Genomic DNA, 20,180 nt, shown 5'->3' on the forward strand with positions numbered 1-20,180 from the left:
CCTGCGGTTCCAGAGTAATGCTGTGTTTGGAAGAACACAAAAAGAACTAAATAGCCCCAGGCAAACCTCAAAGCAGTGGTTCAAACTGGCTGTAATTCAGAGCAGTCTGCAAAGTGAGACAGAAGCCTAACAAGAACTGGCTTTTCCTTCGAGGAAAGCTTCCAGGAGGCAGCCCGGTGTAGTTAGAGCCCACGGCTGGGGGTTGGACAATAGGAATTCTGCTCCTGTATTGCCTTTAGCCTCAGTTTCCCATCTGGAAAATGGGGGGAATGACACTGACCCCCAACATCTGTGAAGAGCATCGAGGTCTTGGGATGCGAAGGGCTGAGTGCTGGGATGATCACTGCACCCTGCTTCCGTTCAGGCTGGAGACACCCAGGTCAGAACCTCTCCAGCACATGGTGACGCTCCCTCCCTTTTCACCAGGCACGGTGAACATGAACAATTACTGAACGTTGAAAAATGGAACTTTGGTCAAACCTCCCAGAAGGTTCGTTTGCAAGTCTCTGGAGACGCTGCGAGTTCGTTCCTGTTCCCATGGAGCCAGCTCCCTGGGCCCTAGGGCGAAATGCAGGATGAATCTCTCTCCTTGTCCTCCTGTCATCTAGAGAAGATGCCATCCAGCCCTCCCCCACACACTCCTGGCCTGCTTCCCTGGAGGCAATGCACAGGAACTGAGCATGGCACTGCAGTCCCACAAGCCTGGGTACTCTGGGCTGCCGAATCAAAGGGGGCAAGGGAGCACTGAGTCAATTGCTGCCCACCCCCTGGGCGCTGAGATGAGAGAACCCCATCACTGTAACACCAGAGTTCCCCGTGGTGGGGCCTCGGGCTGGGGGCGTGCTTGAGGGTATCTGGAAATCTACAGGTATTGCAATCTCAATGGGCCAGTCCAACGTAGCATACGGATCGGACTGGGCCTAGGTGAGATGCTGTTGGAAGGATCCGTGTGTCCCCCCCCCACCTGGCCCCTATGCTAACATCGCCTCTCATGACATTATCATCTTCTTTTTCTCTCCTTCCCCTCTCCACCTCCCTGCCATTTCTCTTGCATCCCCATTCACTCCCAGAAGCTGGAAAGAGGAAGACGCACCGCCCCCCAGGTGTTTACGTCTCAGGTAACCTTCCTCTTAAAGCCACAATGCTTGTATTTCCCTTCCCCCCCCCCCCCCCCCGCCCAAAGAGTCACCATGCGGTAGGTTCCCTCCAGAGGTTTTGACCTTCTTCAGCCGCTGCTCCAGGAAATGTACTCGGGGCCAGGGAACCCATTTGGGGGGACCAGTGGAAAATGACCTGTGTGGTATTGAAAGAAATGTTGCCAAGTAGCTTGTGATCAAAATTTTGATCTGTCCTAAGATTGCTACAGTAGCCTGGAGATCGGGGGGCATGCGGGGAGTTGCTCAGATTCAAAATGTTTTTGTTTTTGTTTAATATCCATCTAACGACCTGTTTTTATTTAATATCCATCTAACGACCTGTTTTTACAGAGAGCTCCGTTGCTAAGAAATTTGACACACCCCCTCCTTCCTTCCTGAGGGGGAAATGTGGTGGTGTTTATGTAGGACCTACACAAACTACAGTGCTTTGTGCTCCTTGCCTCTTACACACAACGGGTGCGGTTTAGCCGATTCCAAACTGTACCACAGGACCTACCCAGTGCACCTTAGGGGGCCCTGGTCGCTCAACGCCATCAGTAAGATCTTAGCTTGAAATAAAATCTAGGGAACTGCCATGATGCCCCCTGCAGGGTAAGGTCAGAAGGGAAAGCCATTTGTCTCTCCTCGGAGCAATCACTGGTGGGGTCACTCCTGCCCCAAACACCCCGGGGTCACAGCATCTTGGGTCGCTTGGCTGCAGTTCAGGTGGTTTGTCACGCCTGCCTCGGAAGGCCAGAGGTCTCTGCGGGGCCTCACATGGGGGTGAGGAGAGGCGTGCCCTAGCTGGTGCCCGCTGTTTGGCCCTCTCTCCTCGGAGGGTGTTTAACTGTGGCCCAGGGCTCTGCCCGCCAGTCAAATTGTCCAATGGCTTTTTGTTTCGATATATGGGGCTCTTTAGGGGAGATGCATCAAACCTTGACAAGGGTATGGGCAGGGCCCTCGCGGGCTCAGAGCCCACCGCTGACACCATGTTGAAGAGCTCAGAGGAGAGAGCTGCAAGGGAGAATCTGTTCGCCTGGGCTTTGTAGGACCAGATTATGCCATGTATTCCTGAGGGCCACCTGCTGGCACCTTCTCTGTTAACGATCTCCTCCCATGTACACAGCCCTCTCTCGTTGACAGAGCACCCTCCCGACGCTCTTCGTATCCACATGAGCCCGCAAGGAACAGGACTCGCAGGGTCCAGCCTCACCTTTGCATTGGTGGCTTTGCTGCCGGGGAGATGTTTCTCGCTGGACGCTGCTCTCCTTTTCCCAGCCAGGAAGTGGCGATGTCCTCACCCAGTGCCACTGCTCCAGGCCTCAGCAGAGCCGGGTTCCGAGACTGCCCCCTGGACTGCACCCCTTTGTCTCACTAACTTTCTCTTTCTTTTCTTCTGTATCTTTTATTCTTGACCCTCTAGCCAGATCTTTAGTAGTAAACGGAATTTCTTTCGGATTCCCGCCAGCTGGAAACAGAGGTATCGCGTGCTTGGATACGCTTCCCATGACTTGTTTGGGGGCCTCTTTTTGCTTTGGGGGCAGAGCCCATGTGGAATGCAGCAGATTGCTGGGGATGTGCATGATGGTCCCTCTGTGCCTTGCAACGAGGGCTGCGGTAATGGAGATATGCCTGCTCTCCTGTACGTAGACTGGTGCATCTCCAGTGCAGCTGTATGGGGGAATTAGGTGTATCAGTAGAGATGGATCAAAACTTGCAGCATTGGAAGAGGCTTGTGATCTAGTGATCAGAGTACAGGGTAGGCTCTAATGCTGGCCCCTTCTGTGGCCTTGGACTAGTCACTTCACTGCTTTGTGCCTCAGTTTCTCCATCTGTAAAATGGGGATGCTGCTGACTGGCATCATGACAGTGGATTAGCTGAATGTGTTGGAAGCACTGTGCAAGTGTTTATCCAACCCCCATAATACACCTTGGGAGTCTGGATAAAACCTGGATCCGCACCCCAACCACACTGGGGTTTTGTTCTGCAAAAGATCAAAACCTGATGGAGGAAGTTCTGCAAATTCCAAATCTGTCTGGGTGTGTTCTCCATCTCTGCCTTTAACCCCATGAAATGCTGTGCTGAAAATCTACCCTGCGGCAGTTCTGTGGGTGTTTGAATACAAACCATTTTTGGAATGACTCTTAGCTATTCTAGATTGCTTCGTTCAACTGCTTGGGGAGGAAATGAGAACCCAGAGCCCCCGCTCTCTGCAATCTGCCCCTCTACTACAGCCCCTTGAATTCTACTTCTACCTCCCATCTCACGTAACACCCCATCGTGGATTAGCAAATGGACACTCAGAAGCGCAGCCAGTGGGAAATTTTCCAGTGGAATCAGTTTCCACTGGCAAATGCTGCGTCAGCGGAACTGAACCATTTTGTGGGAACGTTATTGATTCCGTTGCCCTTTCAGCAGGAAAGTCTCCAGCCCTTTCATTTAGACGTATGCAGGTTTATGTTAATAATTCATGATAGGATAGAAAAGTCAGAACAACGAAGTGGCCGCGAAACGTTTTCACTAGGTGGAAATGAAACATTTTGGAACGTTTCCTTGGGCGAAAAATTCCAAGATTTTTGCTTCTCGACCCGCTTTGAGATGAAACCACATTTCCAAATCTCAGAATGGGTGGAAATTCTGCTTTGGAGCCAGCTCTGCTCATGAGGTTTTAGGCTCCCCAGAGCAGCCGTATTAACCCCAGTTTCTGCCCTTCCCCACCCGGCTGGGAGCCAGTTCCCAGGCAATGGGGCAGAAGAGTGTGCACTGTCCTATCCAGTTAGGATAAAACCCAGCCCCCTTCCCTCATTTGGTGGAAGAACGGGGGTTGGTGGGTAGAGTTGCATGCAGCTTGTAGCTTAGGGGAAGGAGGAGCTGTCAGAACTGCTGGGTGCGGCAAAACAACCTACAGTGCAACCCTCGAAGAGGGGCGGCTTCCCCGGCTGCATCAGAGTCTACAAGTATACAGAGTAGCCCCCTGAGCTGGCTTCTCCTGGGAGCAAGGATGGCCGTGTGGTTCAGCCACCTCACTGGCCTGGCACTGGCTTGCTGTGTAACGTCGTAGGGCGAGTCAGCTCGCGTCCGAGGATACCGGCTATGGAGAAGCTGTGGGGAGAGAGTGCCAAGCCCTGGGCCACCAGCGTCTCTTTGGCCGGGCTTATTCCATGCTAGCTGAGTGGCTACTGAACTGTGTATGTGCTACGACTTCGCCTGGCAGGCCGTATGCCCACTCCTGGCCACGGAGGGGGGGTGTCCTGTTCGTGGGTTGTCTGGCCTCAGACAGAGGTCATGCCATTGCTAGTGGGAACCCCACGCCCCGGGACCAGATGCTGCCATTTGGAAGGCTAGTGAATCGCCCATCGTGCACTGATGAGAGAGGGAGCCCTGGCCAAAATCCATGATGAATCTGAACAGGGGTGATTAATCTCCGCTGGGCTGGGCTGGGCCAAGGGTGCTCTGTCCCGTGTTTGATCCAGACTCCTGTATGGGATCAAGCCGGTCTTGAGGAGTGGGGGAGAACTGAAGTCCCGAGGCCTTTGGGCAGAGGGTTTGGAGACCCAACCTTGATATTCTATCTTAATTCCCATTTGCTGGAATGCAGATGCTCCAACCACCAAGGCTCAACTGTCCCTCCTATCAGAAGGTTAGTGGAGTAAAGAGCAGGTCAGGACACCTGGGTTCTATTCCCAGCCCTGATTTGTTCTGTAGCCTTGACCAGGCTGTTTAATGGCTCTGTGCCTCGGTTTCTCCATCTGTAATAAATCTTCCCTACCTCCAGGGGGAGAGATGAGGTTAAATTAACAGTAGAGTGCTTTGAGATCCCCGGATGAAAAGTGCTAGGGGAGGGCACTGTGGTGGTGAATGTCGCAAATTTTGTGTGTGTGAGTGTGTGTGTGCAAAGTGATCAATTTTCCCCAAGAATGATCAGGACCCCCCCCCCTCGCCCCCTCCCAATCTGGATGAAAACCTGAAAATGTTTTTCTGTGAGCGGTCGAATCCTGCAATGGGCCACGCTCTAAAGCGTTCCGGGGATTGGGGGATGTTTGCGGGTTGTCTCCCGTCTCTGGCTCAAACTTAGTGTCCCTCCCCCTGCCTTTCCATTCCAAAGAGACCGAAGCGGAAATGGTCATGTTGTTCTCTCCACAGCGAAAGGGCCGATCGAGAGACCGAACCGATCGCTGATGACAAACCACCAGGCCCCGCCCCTCCTGTTCAGTATTGATCATGGGCTGTAGGGCTCTGCCTCCGTTTTTGCATGGTATGTGGCGGTCGTGCTTGCTGGCATGCGGGGGATCTGCCCGCGACGTGCTGGTAGAACTCGGACAGGTTTGGGTGGGTGGGGAAAGGGATTCAAGAGACGTTCTGGAACTGGGCGGGGCTTTTGGAGGTTTACGACCCAGCGGGAACTTCTAGAACTTTGTGTCGCCACCTCTCTCTCCACTCCCTGATCCCGGAGCAAAACCGGAGCCTCTCAAAGTTCTAAAAGGTTCTAGGTTCTGGACCTGACAAACTCCCAAACGTTCTAGAGCCCACCAGGCTTCCAGAAGCTGCAGATGAGGCCTGCGGGGTATCCCTCGCTCGTCCACGCAGCTTTCTCTACCGGCTTGCGGGAGAGGGATGCAAGCTTCAGTGGAAGCTCTGCATTGTGAGCCGTATCCCAAGCCCACTGAGGTCCAGATGGGCTTGGGATCCAGGCCGGCGACTGCTCCCTGTGATGGATGTTCTGTGCGCCGGTGAGCCAGCTGCTTGGAGTCAGAACATGATGCTGCTCATGGGAAGATTTGTTTGATTTGAGCCCTCTGTGGCTGTGCCAGGCCCACTCCCCCAAACCTGCACGTCCAAACACGTCCTCACCATGTTTCCAGTGGCCTGGGCACACCTGTCCCGTTCCACGTCACGTGCGGCTGTCGCCATTCTCATCCTTCCCTTTGTTTTCAGCCTGTGCAGTAAGTACTAAGGTTGGGTCTGGGGCTTAGAGTCCTGCTGTGTTGCAAACTCCCGTTGTCCCTTAGCACCTCCACCTTCTTCCCCCTCCCCGATTCCGATGAGGGTTTTGTCTTACAAGCAAACCCTAGACATGAGCCTTTCTGAGATTCTGCTCGCTTGGCCTTCATGGGCTCTCCCCCTCTGCTTTCCTCTCGCTCCAAACCTTGCTGAATTGAGGCCGGGCTGACTTCCCCTCCGTACTTGTCTTTACTACCCCATCCACCCTTTGGGCCCCACTGGATTTTATGAGGATGTCACTGCAGTCTGGAAACCCACCACAGCAAGGACAATTCCAGACATCGTCCACATCATGAATTATAAAGGGAATCCTGCAAAAAGGCCGCCATTAGACGTAGGCAGTGCCTGGCAATGTTGGGCCCTGGCCTCTTAAGGGCTACCGCAGTACAAATGATGATGAATAGTAAAACCAGGCCCTGATTCTCCTCTTGTGTGCGCTGGGGGGAACTCGGCTGACTTCAGCAGCTGATCTACCCCTGTGTCAGAGACAAGAATCAGACTACTTGTCTTCGCCCTCCATTGTCTGCCAACACCCTCTCTGGAATGTGTTTCCTTATTGATTTGTGTCTCTTTTCTAACCCTCGTTTTGACCCTTATTAATTTTCCATCTCCGTCGCAGCAAACATAAGTCTCTTTTGCTGTATTTTCTCATTTGTCCATGGCCATCGGGATTGTGTGGGTGAGCTAACTGCTGCGGCTCTCCAGCCACAAGGGGTGAGCACAGAACATTGTTTTGGTGTAGGTCCTACATAAATGAGGTCTGTTTTTAATACATACCTTCCGCAGAGGGGCAGATTTAAAAAACAACCACAAAAGGGGTGAGAATTTGGAAGATATTCCAATGGAGGGAAATTAGGGCCTGGCCCACCCAAATAATGAATTGCCAAAGGGTCTCTTTCCCCCTCGGCAGGCTGGGCAGAGTTTAGCCATCAGCACATCGTGTTGGTTTGTCTAGTCCTCTGCTGAGAGCCTGACCCGGCTTCTTAGTCCAGGGTGAGAGGTGGGAAGGTGGAGACAAGCGAATCAGCTGGGTATTATTGTAGGCTGCAAGGCCCTGATTGAGTGAGGCAGTGGTGAAGGTGACTTTCCCCATTGGACGTGCTTCAGGGCATCGGCGGGGCTGGTGTCACTACTGATAGCTTGGAGTTAGCTCAATGCCACTGCTTCCCCAGGCTGCTTTGCAGTGACACGCACCTCGGTACATCCAAGACACAAGGATCTTCCCTGACTCGTAGGGGCAGTGCCCTCGGGGCTCGGCTCGCTATCTCAGCGAAGCCTTGTGCCGAAAGCCCTGCCAGAAGCAGGGGTTTGTCTGTCTCCTCCCCTCCCTGCTGTCTCCAGTCTATCTTCATTTCATACCAGATGGTTTCTCTTCCAGCTCCCATGTGCTCTGTCTGTGTCTCTCCACCCTCCACCCCATCCTGTGTCCCCTCCCCACTGGTGCTCTCTTTGCTGCCAAAAAAATGTTTCAACTAAAATACCCAGACGCCCGTCCCCTGTTAGATAATCGGGGCAATCATTCCTTCCGTTCAGCGCATACAGGCGCTGGGCTTTTCGCACCATAAACCATCTGCATTCACAAAGGGCCCTTACCCAGAGCAGCACTGAAGGACGGGGCTTTTAGCCCATTAAAGTCAACAGGACTTAAGCGCTTGCTGAAGTGTTTTCCTGAATCACGCACACACACACACATTGCACCAGCCACTGGAGTCTGCACCCTAACTGCAAAGTTTGCAACAAGGATCTGACTTCCCTGCCCAACTCCAGGCTCTTTGGATCCAGGGATTCTCACTTGTGCAAGGCGCTCGTGGTGCCGTTGTGGCCGGGGCCAGCTTCAGGCGAGCCCCATTCACGAGCCCCCAACACTAGGGCAAAGCCTGAGCTCTTCCCTTGGGCAAACTCCACGTGGCTTTACTGGAGAGGGCCAGAGCAAGGAGCTCGGGGTCTGGCCCGATCCAGTAGGAAGAAGCTGCATGTGCCCCTCCAGGTGCCCGGCGGCAGCTCCCCCTCCCCAGGCTAATGCCGGCTGTCCTTCCTCCCCGCCACTCCGCAGCAACAAAATGGGCATCAAGGACCGCATCCGCCTGAACAACTCGCAGAGGCAGGGCAGCCGGGGAAAGCAGCACCTGGCCCCGCCCATGCGCCGCTCTCCCAGCACCGAGAACGTGCAGGAGGCCTCCAGCCCCACCAAGGTGCAGAAGAGCTGGAGCTTCAATGACCGCACCAGGTTCCGGGCATCGCTGAGGCTCAAACCTCGGCCACCAGTGGAGGGTAAGTCCCATTTCCCCCGCCCCCCATTTCTGTTTTGCACCCAAGTCTTTTGAATGTGAGTTGCCCTTCAGAATGGACCCCCCACTGCCCTCCATGGGCAGTTGTGTAGCTAGAGCGCAGGAGTGGCAGCCAGGACGCCAGGCTTCTTGGCCACTGACTCGCTGTGCAAGGAAAGTCACCTGCCACTCTATGCCTCAGTTTCCCCCTCTGTGGCTTGGGGATGGGCCTACCCAAGAGGGGGTGGGGAGCCTGTGAAGACGCTGACATGCTGGAAGGTCATCAGTTGGGAGGCGCTAGAGAGGAGCCTGGTGGTAAATGCCACAGGACCCGCGGCTGAACCACGTAGAACCCGTGTTATTCATGGTGAACCAAAGGAGACCTTGAACCCAGACCCGTGCATGGGCGGAGAGAGGACTGGGGTGAGGATTGCTCTAAGGGAGATTTGCACCCCGTGAAACACACCTGAATTGGGAAGGGGGAAGCATCCACAGCCCTTTATGGGAAGTCCCTGTTTTCTGTCCTCAGTTGACGGCCTGGTGGAGGAGAGCACCGAGGAGAAGGGCTACCAGTGTGACTTGACCTTCGAGGACATCATGCCAGCTGTGAAAACGCTCATTCGGGCTGTCAGGTGAGTCCAGCTCGCCAGCCATCCCTGCGCCCACCCGCCCACCAGTACCAGTTCTCAGCCCGAGGCAGGGAGCAGGCCTGGCAATCGTTGGCCACCTCCATCCTGCGGGAGGTTTGGGTTGGGGTCTCTCCCAGGCAGCTGCCCCTGGGTGGGCTCTCGGAGATTCTTCATTAGGGTTTTGGCTGCCGCGGCAGGAGAACTCGTGCCTGTCTGGCTGTTAACCTCCATAGGTCTCGGGCTGGTCAGGGTAGCCAGCGAGTGGGGAGGGTGACGGGAGGAGAGCAGGCGAGCTCTGTGCCCAGCCTCTGAGGCCGTGCTAACAATTTGCCCTGAAACCCTCAAACGATAGAGTGGCCCGTTCCACAGTTCATGCACCAGCCCTCAGCAGCATCCAGCTCTTCGCGCTCCAGCCCAGGCCCCTTTTGAGCCAGATGCTGGGAATTTTGAGCCAGGGTGGCGTTCTTTTTCACATATTCAGTGTGTGCCAACAGCAAATGGCATTTCCCCTTGTCTCCGTGCCAGCCTGACTTGCTCCTTCCAAGCCTCAGAGGGTCCAGGGTCCGGCGGGGAGGGGCAGGCTGAGGTTCTTGTCAAGGTGGGCTCTTGCCATCCTTGGAACTCCCTGCACCTGCGTGCCAGAGCCATGCATGCCGAGGGCTGGCCAGTCTCGCCCCCTCTTTCTGTTTCATTGATTTGCCAACAGGTTTGTTCCCCGATAAGGGACCCTGACACAAATGACTGGCTCTGCTAAGCAGGCGCGTTCTGGCTTCAGCGTAGCCACCTGAGCCCGGGGAGCTGAGCTATGCAGCACCCAGGATCGAAAGGAGCAGGCGGACGGGGAGCAGGGTGGGTGGAGACGCTGGTTTGGTTGCAGAAGCTTTCCTGCTTTTATGTGCCTGGGTTAATTCTTTTTCTGGTCTTAAAACCCACATGCACGTGCCATACTGCAGACACAAGCCAGGCCTCCCTGGCCGCTCCCCACCCATCTGAAGAAGCCGCCCTGAATAGAGCCATTGTTAACAGCCATGCCACTGGAACAGGGACCTTGCGATCTCTAGCCACCTCTTCTGGCTGGGTTGGGGCACCGAGGCTGTAGCAATGCTGTTGTAGCATGGTGGGGGAGACTGGGAGAAAGGGTGGGGGAAGATATGTGGAAATACCCCCCCCCCATACAACACATTGGCTCTCTAACGGGGAGGTGACGTGGGGCATTAACAGGAGTGAAGTAGATGCTGTGAGCTCAGAACACATCCTTACTGATTGGAGCAGAGGGCTGGGCACCTGGATTCTATTGCCAACTCTGGAAGGAGAGTGAGGTCTAGGGTTAGAGCGGGGAGGAGGCTGGGAGTCAGGACTCCTGGGTTCTATCATGGATGCGAACAGTTGCGGGTGCAATTCTCTCTGCATTTTTCAAGACCAGCTGCTGTGACCTGACCATTGCAATAGTTCTTTGCACCCACAGCCCGGCACTTACCTGCCGGCTGACAGTTCTTGTGCCTGCAGTTTGCTGGCACTGAACAGGGGGGCAGCTTTGGAGAAATCTTACCCTAGCCTTTTCCCTTTTCCCGAGTTAGCAGCAGGCTCTCCTCCATGCTGTGACATGTCCTAGCCCTGGCCAGTCCAGCAGCGTATGCATGCCTTCCTGCAGCGCCGGCCTTTGATCCTCCAGCATATGCATGTCTAACATCGCCAGCTAATTGAAGCCACTTAACACAAGCTGGAAGAGCGCAAGCCCGAGGTTCCCAAGTGGCTTGTGCTAGCTCACGATGCCTGTTTGCACAAGAGATGCTCCCCCACCCCATCCTTCCGTCTGCGGAGTTATGAAATTCTCCATCACGGCCCTGCTAATGAGCCCTCTCCGCCAGCATCTCTCCCTCCGCTGCGTTAGCAGCATTGCGGCTAGTCGTTTGACAAGGAGCCGGTGACTGACGAGCCAGGGTTCAGGGAGCCAGTTAGAGGCTGGGTTATTCTCTTCTCCTCTGCTTCCTTCCCAGAGCAGGTTTCACTGTCATGGAAAACAGGCAGGCAGGTTATTTCCCACGGCAAGAGAAGAGCGGCCCAGGGTGCCAAGATCCGGTAACTGCTCTCAACATCTTGCAAAGCCCAGAGAGATCGTCTCCCCTTCTCTCCCAACACTTGCAGTGTGCCTGTTTGTTCCCAGGCTCTGAAAAGAGTGCAGCTGGGACAGACACGGCTAGCCGCACACTGCACCTCTGGGCGTCAGGGGTGCAATCGTGTCACTTCAAAGAGTGTAACTTGCACCCTGAGAGAGCTGGAAGAGATGACAGACCATTCTGTGGTCATGGTCTCCAAGGGGAAAGCCCTTGTGCCAAGAGGTCACTCTTACACTGAAGATGGTAAACCCTGGAGTCATCCAGACTTCCAGTGGTGGGGAGTTCCACTGTCCCATCTCTGGGGACCATGGCTTAAAGAGGGCGCTGGGGCCTTGTTTGACCTCAGCTGTCCTGGTGGGTCCTAGGGCCTCTGAGATAGCTGGGCCATGACCCGCGTCAAGTCTGTTGCTCAGACCCGTCCCCACCCCGCCCCTCTCTCAGGCAACCCCTTGTGTCCCGGCAGGATCCTGAAGTTCCTGGTTGCGAAGAGGAAGTTCAAGGAGACCCTGCGGCCCTACGACGTCAAGGACGTCATCGAGCAGTACTCAGCCGGCCACCTCGACATGCTGGGCCGCATCAAGAGCCTCCAGTCACGGTGAGCTGGCTCCCGCTGCCCAGCCCACAGGGGTCTGTCCCATAGCTGCTTCCGCAGCCCCTGGCCAGGCGGGATGCGGAGCCGCATAATTCAATAGCTGACGTCACGCACGCTGGGCGAGTGACTCTGTGACCCAGCCACGCACCCAGGGCAGGGCAGGTGCAGAGAAGAGGTTTGACTCTGCTCCCAGCCTGGCCCAAAGGCCGCTGGCTGTCAGTGAACTTTGGATTTAGCCCTTAGGCGCAGCCGTTGAAAGGTATGTGCATTGTGACGTAGGCAGGTAGGAGCCAAGATCCCATTGACAGCCCATGGGATTGAGGTGCCTTGGTCCCTAAATCATTTTGAAAGTGAGGCTTGGGTGCCTAAGTAACTTCGGCATCACAGTGCCGGGCACAGCAGAGCCGAAACACCATTAAAAATCTGGGCCTTCACCCTTTAGCGTAACCAGCAGAGGCTGGCGCTTTGAGATGCGACGCGCCCGAACCCCACTGAAGGCCGAGAAGGGTCAGTGCTTTCCCGGAGGAGGTGGCCCATCTGGGGAGCCAACGACAGCTGGACAAGGGTCAGATTCACATCGCGTGCCCTTCTCTGAGAGTATCCCGAGCACAAGGGTGTATCCCGAGGTGACTGAGTTCAGGAGAACACTTGGTGTTTGAGTCCGAACGGAAAATGCCTCTTGCCGGCGCGGTTCGCTTTGGGGCCGCCCAGACGGAATGGGTGCCATCTTGCAGGGACGAACCCAGCCAGCCCGGTGAGGCAGGCAACGCCTTGGGTCCAGCAGGAGATAGCAAGTGGGTGGGGGACGGGCAAGCCCAGAAAATCGCAGGGGAGGGTGACAGCGTGAAGGGGAGTCGTTCACATTGGGCTTAGAAGTGGGCAAGCGAAAGTGCGGCTTATACAATAAGAATCGTGCTTCCGACATTGCTCCCCCCTGTATCCCTAAACCCCAACACAGACACCCCTAAACCCAGACACTGACCCCCCTTGTACCCCTGAACCCTGACAGTGACCTCTTGAACCCCTAAACCCCAGTGCAGACATCCCTAAACCCAGACACTGACCCCTTTCTACCCTAGACCCCCAACGCAGACACCCCTAAACCCAAAGATTGACACCCCCCTTGTACCCCTAAACCCCAACATAGACACCCCTAAACCCTAACACTGACCTCTTCTACCCTAAACCCCAAGGCAGACACTCCTAAACCCAAACATTGACCCCTCCCTTGTACCCCTAAACTCCAACACTGACCCCCTAAACCCTGACATTGACCCCCTTCTATCATAAACCCCAGTGCAGACATCCCTAAACCCTGACACCGACCCCATAAACCCTGACAGTGACACCCTTCTCCCCTAAACCCAGACATTGACCCCCTTGCATCCCTAAACCCCAACATATACACCCCTAAACCCTGACATTGAAACCCCCCAGTACCCCTAAACACTGACACACCAAAACCCAATACTGGCCTCCCCTTCCACACTGAGCCCCTACCCTGACCCCCCCCCTTCTGCCACCCTACACTGATACCCCTTCTACCTCTAAAACCCCAACTACCCCTACCCCCAAAAAAGGATAAAATCAAAACCAAACCCTTTGCTTTAAGCAGAATTTTGACCCCAAAAAGGGAGACGTGCCAGAGACTCCAGGGATCCCACTATTGCTATTGATTTTTCAAGGAAGGTACCCAGATGCTGTGGTGATGGGCAGCAGGATAAAACCCTAAAACAGAGAGGTGGTGGCCCCTTAAACGGCTTGAAATTATTCGTTTGGCCCTCGGGCTGAAAAGGTGCGTCCCCCCCCAACCTGTAGTGACAGGGAGTAGGAGGCCAGGCAGCCCAGACCCTCCAAGGTACCTACCGGCCGAACTCCCGTTGATTTCTGGGTCTTCCTTCTCCGAGCCTGATTCTCTCTGGCAATAAGGCCCCTTTCATTCTGAGCTCCCGCTTTCCCCCTCGTCCTGTCTTCTCACCCATAGCGTGGACCAGATCGTGGGAAGGGGAGCCATTGCGGTCGATAAGAAGACCCGGGAGAAGGGAGAAAAGTCCCTGGAGGTCGACCTGGTGGACGAGCTTAGCATGATGGGCCGAGTGGTCAAAGTGGAGAAACAAGTAAGGCTGAGGTCGGGGGGCACGTGCAGCACCGTGCATGCTCCCGAACATGCGGCCCGGCCCCTACGCTTGCCATGCCCGTATGTGTGTGTGTCAGCCGGAGAGAAACCAGCTGGCTGCCTGTCCGACCATCCACGTCCTGGGGTTGTTACAGTTGATTTGTAAAGAGAAGATAGACCATAGGTCATGTTACTTTCTTTTTCTTTTTCTTTAGCAGTCTAGAGGTTAGAGAGGGGAGCTGGGAGCCTGAACTCCTGGGTTCTATTCCCACCTCCGGGAGGTGAGTGGGGTCTAATGGACAAAGGAGAGGACTGGGAGTTCAGTTCATCATGTTAGTAAAATTCTTTCACATGTGACTTGACCAGGATTTGGACCCAACTGGCTAGAAGTGAAAAACTACTGCACCCTCCAGCCCTCTCTTCTGCTCCACCATGCAACCTGGTCCCCCCTTAATCTGGGGAGCCCCTGCTTCCCCACACGCTGAATCCCCATTCCAATTACATCAGGCCTGGCTCAATCCCCCTCCTCTTCTTCCCCATCCCCTCCAGGTGCAATCCATAGAGCACAAGCTGGACTTGTTACTGGGCCTCTATTCCCAGTGCCTGCGGAAAGGCTCCATGAACTCCTTTACCCTGGCTGCCACGCAGATCCCCAGCTTTGACCCGGACATCACCTCCGACTACCACAGCCCCGTAGAGCACGAGGACATCTCAGTGTCCGCGCAGACCTTAAACATCTCCAGGTCGGCCAGCACCAACATGGACTGAGAGGGGTTCCCAGCACAAGTGGGGCAGAGCTGGGGGACCGGTCCTGAGCCTGGTGGTGAACATTCTTGTAGACAGACACACTGATAGCTAGCAGGCAAGAAGACCAAGCCGTGAACCCAGCCAGGTTCTGGGCTGGGGACCACGGGGCCTCATCTAACGTGTCCTGATGCACTATGAGCCTCACCTTGATTTTACTTGAACAAGTCTTCCTTCTGACCGTGCACAAGCCGGAATTATTAAGCAACTAGTATTCAGCACCAGGGAGCCAGCTGGGGCTGGGACCCCGGGGGATGCAGCCGAGAGAGAGTTTCTTAAAGCATTAAACCTACAAAACCGACGAGAGAACGCCTGGTATCTAAGAAGCTCTTTTATTTATAGGATCAGCCTCTCTAGACTTTGTCCTCTGCAGGCTGTCTTTTCTGCAGAGGAAATCCCCCTCTCCCGGCACATCCCTGGTTGGGGTGGTGCTGCCCCAGTGCAGCGGGAGGGCGAGTTGGCCAGGGATGCAACGGGCCAGTGCGCCTTGTCACTCGGTCTTTTTTCTGGGCGCCTCTCCGGGAACCGTCCTTGGAATGATCTTTGACACAGGGTATGGAATGACCGAGAGCGTCTCAACTCCAAGGTTGGCAGTTCTGACCTCTTCACCAACGTACGCGGCATCCCTGAGGGTCTACGCCGTTGCCCCTCCCGGGAGCCGGAGCAGGGTGCTTACTAACAGCTATGCAAGGCTCGGTAACCCTTTACCATCCAGTGCTACACAAGGGGCATTGTGACTCGATTGAATGTGGTTTCTTCTGGACCGAGGAAATCGCTGGGGAATGGCCAAGTTTTGCCTCCCTCCCGGGTTTCCTATCTCCCAGCGAGCAGGGGCTCCGATTCCTGCAGCCATGACGGTAACTCAGTAAGCCCAGTGGAACCGTCTGCGGAGCAGTGTGCATGCACGGAGGGCCGCGTGTATGCCGCAGTGTTTCAATATGCAACCCTCGATCCCGACAGGAGAGGCGGACGAGTAGCCCGTCGGCCTAAGCAATAGGTGTTTGCCCTGCGCCCTGGGGCCGGATCCTGGGCTGCTCGAGTCAGTGGGGTTTCACGGGGCGAACGCTGTTCCTTTGGAGCCTGGCGGACAGACTCGGATGGACTTTGGATCAGGCCCTTGACTTGAAAGGGGGTAACTGGCCCGTTGGACCAAATGCAGCCCTGTTGCATGAGTCTGTGGAGTTAACAGCAGGCCTGGATCTGGTCCATTGCACCTGGCTGTTGGTGGGGGGGGGGGGTGTGCATAGGTGGGTGTCGGCACAGCCAGGAGGAGGGTAAGGATGCTGTAGCTTCATGTTAGCTCTTCTTTCCCCCCTCCACGTCTAGTCTGCCCAGCTCAGGCAGCCCGCCTTGCCCACTGTGGCTTCCGTACATCTCCTTGTGGCACGGAAGGCATCAGTAGCTTAAGGTACCTAATATCTCCAGACCTCGTTTTCCCAGAGGTGGGAACTGGATCGCTTCTCTCCTCTGCCCCCTTCTACAGCCGAACCCATCAGCTGGGCACGGGGCTTCACTTGGGGACCTGCTGTCCTTAGTCAACCAGCTTAAGTGCCTCTCAGCACGCTGGGGCTTTGCCCATAGATCCTACCCTCCACCCTGTCCCCCATTGATAGCCCATTCATTTCAAACCCTGGTCTCTGGTCCCCCAGGGGCTCCATAAAGGAGTTCACTACTGGATGGGGGCCTTAGCCCCCACTCTGGCTCCTGAAAGAGCCCTGATTTCCCTTGCACATCCTCTGTGGTCAGGAATATTCAGTATCCACTGGAGCTGACTGGGTCAGGCCTGGAGTCAGAACCCCTTCCCCAGCCTGTTTTCTAGTGGGGGTGTGACTGAAATCCAGCAGGAACAGGCTCTGGCATAAGAGGGATTTTTTTGGCCCGGAGATTTCAGTGTCATCAAATCCATCTAGGAACTGATTTGGCTTTGAACCCGGAGCCCTCTTCCCAATCCAAACACCACCGTTTTCCCAGACCTGCTGGTGCTCCCATGGGGGTGGCTGGGGCTGGGGCTGGGGCTGGAGGGGGCGCCGGGGGGTAATAGACTTCCCATAACACAGGATCTCTGCCTGGAAGGAGAGGTGGGATGCGTTTCTCGTGCCTGCGCGTTACCCCTCCTGTGCAGTTAAATGTCTTCCAGGGTCACCGTGCATGTTGTCCCCCTGCCCCTCGGTCCAAGGCAAACCCCTGCAGAGCTGGGCAGCGCTTCCCCTCCCTGCAGTTAAATTACATCAGGCACCAGCCTTCTGTGGTGGCCAAGAGCAGCTCTTGAATTTCGACATGAAGAGTTTGCATCCTCCCTCTCCCCCCCTCCCCGAGAGGCTGCTAAGGGGCAGCTCTGGCCTGCAAGGAGGCTAGAACAAGGGGTGGCTCTTGGGAATGGCTGGGCAACTGTCCAGCCTGCAAGTGCTTCAGCTGAGAGCCTGGCTCTGGAATGCGCCCTCCTGCACAGGCATGCCGCTGTGCCATTCCCTGGCAGAGCGGGGGCCTCGCCGGACCCTGGCCCCACCAATGCCTCCTTTCACCACCCCTGGGGGCTCCCTGACCTTCACAGCCCCTCTTGTAATGGTGGGGGCGTAGGTCAGGTCAAAAGGACCTCCTTCTCCCTTCGCCCGCCCCAGCGGGTATCTAAAGGGTGGCGGGGGACGTGAGTAGAGTAACCTGTCCCCACACCTTCCAGCTGCCAGCCAGCTCCCCGGATCTACCGGCGTCGGGGTGGGAGAGACGCCTGCTGCAGGGCCGTGCACCGGAGCTCAGGCATGGGGGGCTCCCTCCCCGTTCAGCTGAGTCCCACTTGCATTTCGTGCCTAGGTAGTGCATGCCGCCCGCCCCCACGGAGACCCCTGCCCAGAGCCGGTCTCATCCCAACCTGCTTGCATGCTCTAGCATGTCTCTTGACTTGTGCACGAGACCCTCCACCCCGTGCCCCTGCCCCGATCGCGGCGCCCATCGCGCTGCGGCGTAGGAGGGCACACGCCGGCCCCCTTGCCTGGGCAGACGTGTCTCGTGTCTGTACGGGGTGGGGATGCGGTCGGGGGGGCCAAGGCTTCGGCCAAAGGAGAAGAAGTAGGAAACCCCTCCAGGCGATTCCCAGCGACCCTTGTTTCCGAGATGAAGATAGTTACCTCACTTTACTAACTTATTAACTTATTTGTTTCATTAAAGTTTTACGTAGACGGCTGCTTGCCTGCCTCCTTCTTCCTCTTCAATCCCTCCACAGGGGTGCTCCGGGCCAGAAGGGGCCGGGGGTGGACTCCCCTCAGTCGCTTCTTCGTTGCCCCCAGTAGGTGGCGCCCCAGACCCACGGCAGAGTCACTGCGGCCCTATACTGCTTTTGGACAGAGTGAAGAGGGCAACATTGCGGGGTCCCAGGCCAGCTCCACCCCGCCCCCGCAGGGTGTTGGTCACTCAGCCCAAAGGAAGTCACAGGTAGCCTGAACCGCCAGAGAATCAGGCCCCCGGTCTTGAGCTACTCCCAGCCCCCGTCGCCACGGTAAGCGTTGTATTTATTAGATAACGGCCCCTTGCACCTGGGGCGCTGAAAGCCCTTTGCCGACGCTGATTTAACCACCCAAGCCCCCTCCCCTGTGGGGCATCAGGACCCTGAGCTACAGATGGGGAAACAGAGGCATGGAGAGTAACTCACCCAAAGTCACACGAGAAAGCCCTAGAACAGAGCCCAGAAGTCCTGAAAAAAGAACAGGAGGACTTGTGGCACCTTAGAGACTAACAAAATTATTAGACCATAAACTTTCGTGAGCTACAGCCCACTTCATCGGATGCATGAAGTCCTGTCTCTCCGTTCCCTGCTCTGGTAGGCCACCCTTTCTCCTTTGGGGTGATGCACCTGGGGGGCGGCCGGGCGCGCCATCAGGGTATGTCTAGCACGGGGAGGAGACACGGAGCCAGCCACGCCCGCAGGGGGGACAATCCCCATTCCTGGGATTGGGACATGGACACCATTGGCTCTGTGGTGGGGGGCAGCACCTGGCGGAGGAGCTGGTGGTGTAATTCGGAGATGCCCCATCTTGTTTAACAAGCCCCTGCCCTGCCAGAAGCCCGGGGCTGTTGCAAAGAAGCACGTCCCCCTGGTGCAGCGCACGGAGGGCTCCAGACCCATCCCCCAGGGCTCGCAGCGGGGTGAGCGACTAGCCACAAGGGAGCTGCGCTGGGCTGAGGAATCTCAAGAATGTGAACCCCGCCTCCCTCCAGCAAGGAGGCCAGGTGCAAAGGCACCTGGACCAATTCTCCCCACCCCATCCCGGTATCCGCACCTTCCCAGCATCCCCTGCTGCAGTCACTGGGCACTTGGCATTCCTTGACTGCCCGAGGGCGCCGTCTGCGTCTCAAGTAGATGGCTCACCCGAACGCCACCTCTTCTCTGGCTTGCCCTGGCACATAATGCCCTGCTTGCCTGGCGCTGCTGAGCAGGGGTCGGGGCCACTCATCCCACCGGAGAGGGTGTTGCACAAGTACCAGGCTGGCCTGTGTCCCCCAGGGCGGGGGGAGGCACCTTTGCTCGGGCTGCTGGCAAGTTCGATCTGCTCATCGGGTCTTTGGGGAACGCCAGCGACGGCTGGGAGAGTGAGCAGAGCGTGGGCCTGCTGCAGGCTGGGGTATGCAGCCTCATGCCTGGAGCCTGCCTGGGTGCGAATTGCTGGCCATGGTTCAGGGAGGGAGTGGAGGATACTTGGGAACTGGGGTGAGGGAAGAAGCAGGAGACTGCACACCTGCTTCCCCCAGAGCACAACACCGCACGACGGACCCAGCATCACGGCCCTGCACAAGGTCACGTGTGCAACGCTCCACCATGCAAGTGAGCAGTGCACGGTGAGGTGGAACGCGCGTCCTCGCAGCTCCCTGTTGGCCCATGCAACTCCCAGTAACGCCGCACCGAGCAACGCAATGCTACACAATGCAACACCCAGTAACGTCGCACCGAGCAACGCAATGCTACACAATGCAACACCCAGTAACGCCGCACCGAGCAACGCAAAGCGACACAATGCAACACCCAGTAATGCCGCACCGAGCAACGCAATGCTACACAATGCAACTCCCAGTAACGCCGCACCGAGCAACGCAAAGCGACACAATGCAACACCCAGTAATGCCGCACTGAGCAACGCAATGCTACACAATGCAACACCCAGTAACGCCGCACCGAGCAACGCAAAGCGACACAATGCAACACCCAGTAACGCCGCACCGAGCAACGTAATGCTCCACAATGCAACACCCAGTAACGCCGCACCGAGCAACGTAATGCTCCACAATGCAACACCCAGCAACACCGCACTGAGCAACACAATGCTACACAATGCAACACCCAGTAACGCCGCACCGAGCAACGCAATGCTACACAATGCAACTCCCAGTAACGCCGCACCGAGCAACGCAATGCTACACAATGCAACACCCAGTAACGCCGCACCGAGCAACGTAATGCTCCACAATGCAACACCCAGCAACGCCGCACCGAGCAACGTAATGCTCCACAATGCAACACCCAGCAACACC

At 56.2% G+C, this 20,180-nt stretch overlaps 1 protein-coding gene across 5 annotated transcripts in view; it reads left to right on the forward strand.

Moving 5' to 3' along the window:
• The window catches only part of KCNQ4 (potassium voltage-gated channel subfamily Q member 4), an 88,081-nt gene extending 70,245 nt beyond the window's left edge, over positions 1 to 17,836 (forward strand). For 4 of the 5 annotated variants that reach the window (XM_075121257.1, XM_075121255.1, XM_048825692.2 and 1 more), the window contains exons 10-14: positions 8,192 to 8,409; positions 8,935 to 9,037; positions 11,615 to 11,746; positions 13,728 to 13,860; positions 14,409 to 17,836. In XM_075121257.1, the coding sequence (XP_074977358.1) occupies positions 8,192 to 8,409; positions 8,935 to 9,037; positions 11,615 to 11,746; positions 13,728 to 13,860; positions 14,409 to 14,627 (805 nt within the window). In that variant the 3' untranslated portion in view covers positions 14,628 to 17,836. Of the gene's footprint in view, positions 1 to 2,559; positions 2,617 to 8,191; positions 8,410 to 8,934; positions 9,038 to 11,614; positions 11,747 to 13,727; positions 13,861 to 14,408 lie in introns of all 5 variants that reach the window. The other variant, XM_048825694.2, reaches the window with a different exon arrangement.
• The last annotated feature ends 2,344 nt before the right edge of the window (positions 17,837 to 20,180 follow it).

This window comes from Caretta caretta, chromosome 19, assembly GCF_965140235.1.
Source record: "Caretta caretta isolate rCarCar2 chromosome 19, rCarCar1.hap1, whole genome shotgun sequence".
NCBI lineage: Eukaryota > Metazoa > Chordata > Testudines > Cheloniidae > Caretta > Caretta caretta.